This window comes from Triticum dicoccoides, chromosome 1B, assembly GCF_002162155.2.
Source record: "Triticum dicoccoides isolate Atlit2015 ecotype Zavitan chromosome 1B, WEW_v2.0, whole genome shotgun sequence".
In the NCBI taxonomy this organism is placed as follows: domain Eukaryota; kingdom Viridiplantae; phylum Streptophyta; class Magnoliopsida; order Poales; family Poaceae; genus Triticum; species Triticum dicoccoides.
In genome coordinates, this window is record NC_041381.1 from 300910717 (window position 1) to 300915109 (window position 4393).

The 4393-nt window shown below is 41.0% G+C and overlaps 1 protein-coding gene across 1 annotated transcript; it reads left to right on the plus strand.

Moving 5' to 3' along the window:
- The first annotated feature begins 820 nt into the window (after window positions 1–820).
- Window positions 821–2960, plus strand: LOC119332035 (putative F-box protein At4g09190). Its single transcript, XM_037605219.1, has 2 exons — window positions 821–1064; window positions 1471–2960. The coding sequence occupies exon 2, from the start codon at window positions 1488–1490 to the stop codon at window positions 2733–2735; it is 1248 nt and encodes a 415-aa protein (XP_037461116.1). The 5' UTR covers window positions 821–1064; window positions 1471–1487; the 3' UTR covers window positions 2736–2960.
- Window positions 2961–4393: the final 1433 nt, after the last annotated feature.

Genomic DNA, 4393 nt, shown 5'->3' on the forward strand with positions numbered 1-4393 from the left:
TAGGGCAAGGCATAACTTTCTTGATGATAACCATTTGCGAAAGAATGGGCTTGTCCAGTACGAATTGACAATAACAAGAGCAAGAGTGTTGATTTTCCTAACATATCAGGTCGTATGTAATTTTCTCCAGTGAATACTCACAGCCATGTTCGAGTATATCTCTAATAAAATTGAGATGCTAAGCTGGACAAGTAGACAGGGAGAGAGATAACTCTGAACATAATTCTGAAGATTCAAATGAAGAAGTTCATCAGTACCTCTTGTTCTTTGCTCAAGATCTGCAACAGATAAAGTAGAAGAATGAATATTGTATGCCTTAATCGGACTAGACATGAACATGGAGAAAAGGGAAATTACGAAGGGAATAGATCTGCATTGATTTGTACAGAAAAGCTAAAAGAATCAGATATGTTTTGGCGCAATCTGATCAGTTGAAGTTCATGAGGGTAAACGAAATAGGCCCCCAATTAGATGGCAGGATTTGGATGAAATTTAGACAACAAATTGGTATTGCAAAAGAGCAAAGGGATTACCTGAGCTCTTCGGCCCCGCCGCCGCCTCTCCAGATCGAGGGAGGTGGTTAGAGCTCGCTATTCCGCGGGAAAGAGATGATGCACCGGGGCTTATTTAGCTGCGATTTCCCGCGCATTACAGAGGATTTTCACGCGCTTCTTCTTTCCGTGGCTTACGGAGCGGGAGCAACGAACTCGGCGATAGTTTTGTTCGCTCGCTTCCCATTCCCCCGCGGGAAGAAAAAAGGGAAGTTGGACCCGTAACTCCCTTTCCCATGCCCTCTTTAATTCCCCTGTCCTCTAATCAAACAAGGGACTTTAAGTCCTCCACCCTCCTAATTCCCATTCCCTAATATTATTTTCCCCCAAACAAACACGCTGTGAAAGACATGGAGACCTCGCACCAGATCTAGATCTGGCCATAGCTTTCCTGATTTTTTTTAGGGCAAGGCATAACTTTCTTGATGATAACCATTTGCGAAAGAATGGGCTTGTCCTTTGTGGCTGCACGCGAATTCGGTGGCCTCCGACGGTCGGTCTGCTGATGTAAATGTAAGTTACCTTTCACTTCTATGCAGTAGATTATTCGGGGACAGGCCCGTCCCTGAATGATGTAAACTAGCTTGTATTCCTTGCTATACTCGCATTAGATTCTTTTTGTTCGTCACCCTCAAGAACATGATTTCTGTTGTTGAAATTTGTTTACTCTTTTCCGCTGGCTGACGGACTTGTCGAAACTGGCAGTCCGATGCCTTTTCATGTCTATATCATCAGATTACCTGCCTGGTGTTCGGATTTGTCCATCTTGTCGACCGTCTGGTGTACGGACAGGTCTGGGAACTGGCAGTCCGACTCGTTTTCGTGTCTATCATCAGATTCCCTGACTGATTGTGTTCGAATATATATATGCAGTCATATCCCTGTTTATGAACAAGTTTGTCCTCTTTTTGTGCATTAGGACACCACGAAGGCTAGATGGCTGTGGACGTGAAAACCAGCCTAGAAATACTGAAGGTATATAAGAGGAGAGTTCGGCGGGTCTCAGTTATACCTGATGAGATTGTCTTTGAGATTCTTCTCCGGCTACCTGTTAAAGCTCTGATGCGGTTCAAGTCTGTCAGCAAGAGCTGGCATGCCATCATCTCCAATCCATGCTTCATCCGTTTGCATCTCAAACAATCTGCCAAAAACCAAGGACATAAGCCTTCCTTCCTCATCACCCCACATACACTGGACAAGGTGATCGATGGTGAGGCCTGGCCGACCACCTTTTCCAACCACACCCCCTTCTACTCATGGCAAGAGGGCCAGGACAATGCGTGCCTTGTGCACTCGACAACCTTCCAGGGAGAGTTTGGGTCAGTTTATGACATGGTGCATTGCGATGGGCTTGTATTGCTCTTGACCGACACCAATGTATATGTCTTCAACCCGGCCATACATCAAGTCCTTAAGTTGCGTGATGGGCAAGAGGATGTGTGGCAATTCCCAACTGTCGGCTTGGGCCTTGATCCTCGCACGAATACATACAAGGTTGCTCGCTACTTTTACCGTTCCCTAGATTTCTCTAAGAAGACCTATAGTGTGGGAATGGAAATTCTTACTATTGGTGGCCATGATGATGATCTGTGCTGGAGGAGTGTTGCGCAGGATCCACCGTTACCATTTGATCCAGGGTCCGTCACACACTTCAAGGGCTCTTTGTATTTGCTCATCTGGGATGAACTCGTTGAAAGGCGCCCACAAGGTGTTCTCCGCTTTAATCTAGAAGATGAAACATTTAGTTTCATATGGCACAATGAACTTCTGTCACCAAAAGGTGAGCGACTATACTTTGTTGAGCTAGGTGGAGAATTATGCCTAGTTCAATGCTTTGATGGAAAACAAGTGATCTGGATGCTACAGTTTGGTGATGGCCATCAATGGGTTCAGCAATATGTTATTATTTTACCGGAGCCTGAGCCGTGGAAGTTCGGAATTTTATCTGTCATTCGTAAAGATGTTTTGCTTATTCGCAGTGGTAATTGTCTTTACCACTATCATGTTGCACGTCAAGATGCAAGGGTGGTTGTTCGTCTAGACCGGCTGAGGTATAAGAATCCTGGAGTAGGGTCGTTTGACTTTGTGGGTCAGGATATCTTCATCTTTGACATGCTTTCCTACACCGAGAGTCTCCTGCAAGTTACAAAGCCAGGCCGAGACAACACCTGCTGGCTGTTATAACTACCAGGGAGAAGTAGATGGAGATGGAGATTCAATCTTTCAAGTACGTGTAACGTAGTCCAGTGGATGAGAAGCATTCAAGCAAGGCCATTCTAGTTACCAGTTACCAGTTTACTCGTCTTCTATGTTTTTTTGAACTGTTGCTTGTCCTTTATTACTATAACCTACATATATGTAAACGTTGGACCCAATGAACTAGTTATTCTGTCTGCTATCTCTTTTTTTCTTGTGGGCACTGGGGGCTAGCTGTTGGTTCCCCTTCCTCCAATCCGTCCTTCTTCCCTAGATTTCTCAAATTATTTGTCAGATCCTGACATTGGCATATTAGTGGCTGTTCTTTTTTGCTCCATCTGTTCCTAAACATAAGCCATTTTAGAGATTTCAATATGGACTACATACGGAGCAAAATAAGTGAATCTGTATGTAGTCCTTATTGAAATCTCTAATAAAGCTTATATTTAGAAATGGAGGGAGTAGATCGCAGTAGTAGCTAGGACTTGTGAGTTTTTCTTTGAATGCCAATTTTCTCCTTTGTTTAGATTCACATACTGTATTATTTATTGGTTTTGCTAAAGCACATTTAGATGAGAATTAACCATTGTACATTTAAATCCTTCACCGCAAGACTAATTTTTTTAACTACAGGACTAATTGTTGTTAGATTTGTGCAATATTCATTGGCGCACGCTGCGGTGGTGTTTGTCTGTTGTCCGGCGGCTGTTATTTCTCCTGGCGGGTTATTCTCACATGGGCTATTTTCTGTTTTGTGGGTTATACGGGGGCTTAGCTATGTGCTGCCCGCAGCGACGCCTGGGCACTGCTCACCTGTAGGCAGCCGGAACTGGGTCAGACCTAGTAACTACAGGGAGAATATCATACGGATACCAATATTCAATTAAAACTTTGTGGAAATCATATTTTAAAGTTCTAAAAAAATCTGAAAAAATGGGATGTTAAGAAGGTGATGTTTTATTGCTAGACAAAATTTCAAGTTAAAAAACATAACAAGGTGTGAGCTATGAAAAAGACAAATTCAGCCTTGAATAGTGCAGTAATGTCACTGCTGATTTTGTCTTTTTCATAGCTCACATCTCATAATGTGTTTTAACTTGAAATTTTGTATGGTAATAAAACATCATCCTCTTAACATTCTATATTTTTTTTAAAAATTGAAACTTCAAAACATCTTTTTCTCGTGGTTATCACCGGTTTTCATCGAATATTGGTTTCCGTATGATACTCTTCTAACTACGTGCCACATGTCATGCGTGTCTTTTTGTTTTTTCTTGATGTTTTATTTTCGGTTTTTTCTTGTTTTGTTTATAATTTGAAATATTCTTGTTTTTTAGAAAATACTTTGAAATATTATAAATACATGCATTACAAAAATACTTTACAAAAAAATCTGAAATATGTCGATCTTGCTTTTGAGAAATGTTGAACGTGTATGAAAAAGTGTATATGGAAAATGTTTGTGACAACAAAAAATGTTACACGTAAAAAAGTTGTATGTGCCATTTTAGAAAAAATGTTTATGTAATTTTTAAAAAATGTTCCATACAGTAAAAAAATGTGTGTCGCATTCATTAAAAACTTCATGGTTTAAACAATGTGTTTGTGAAATTTTCAAAAAAATGTTGGTTAAAAAAATGTTTGCA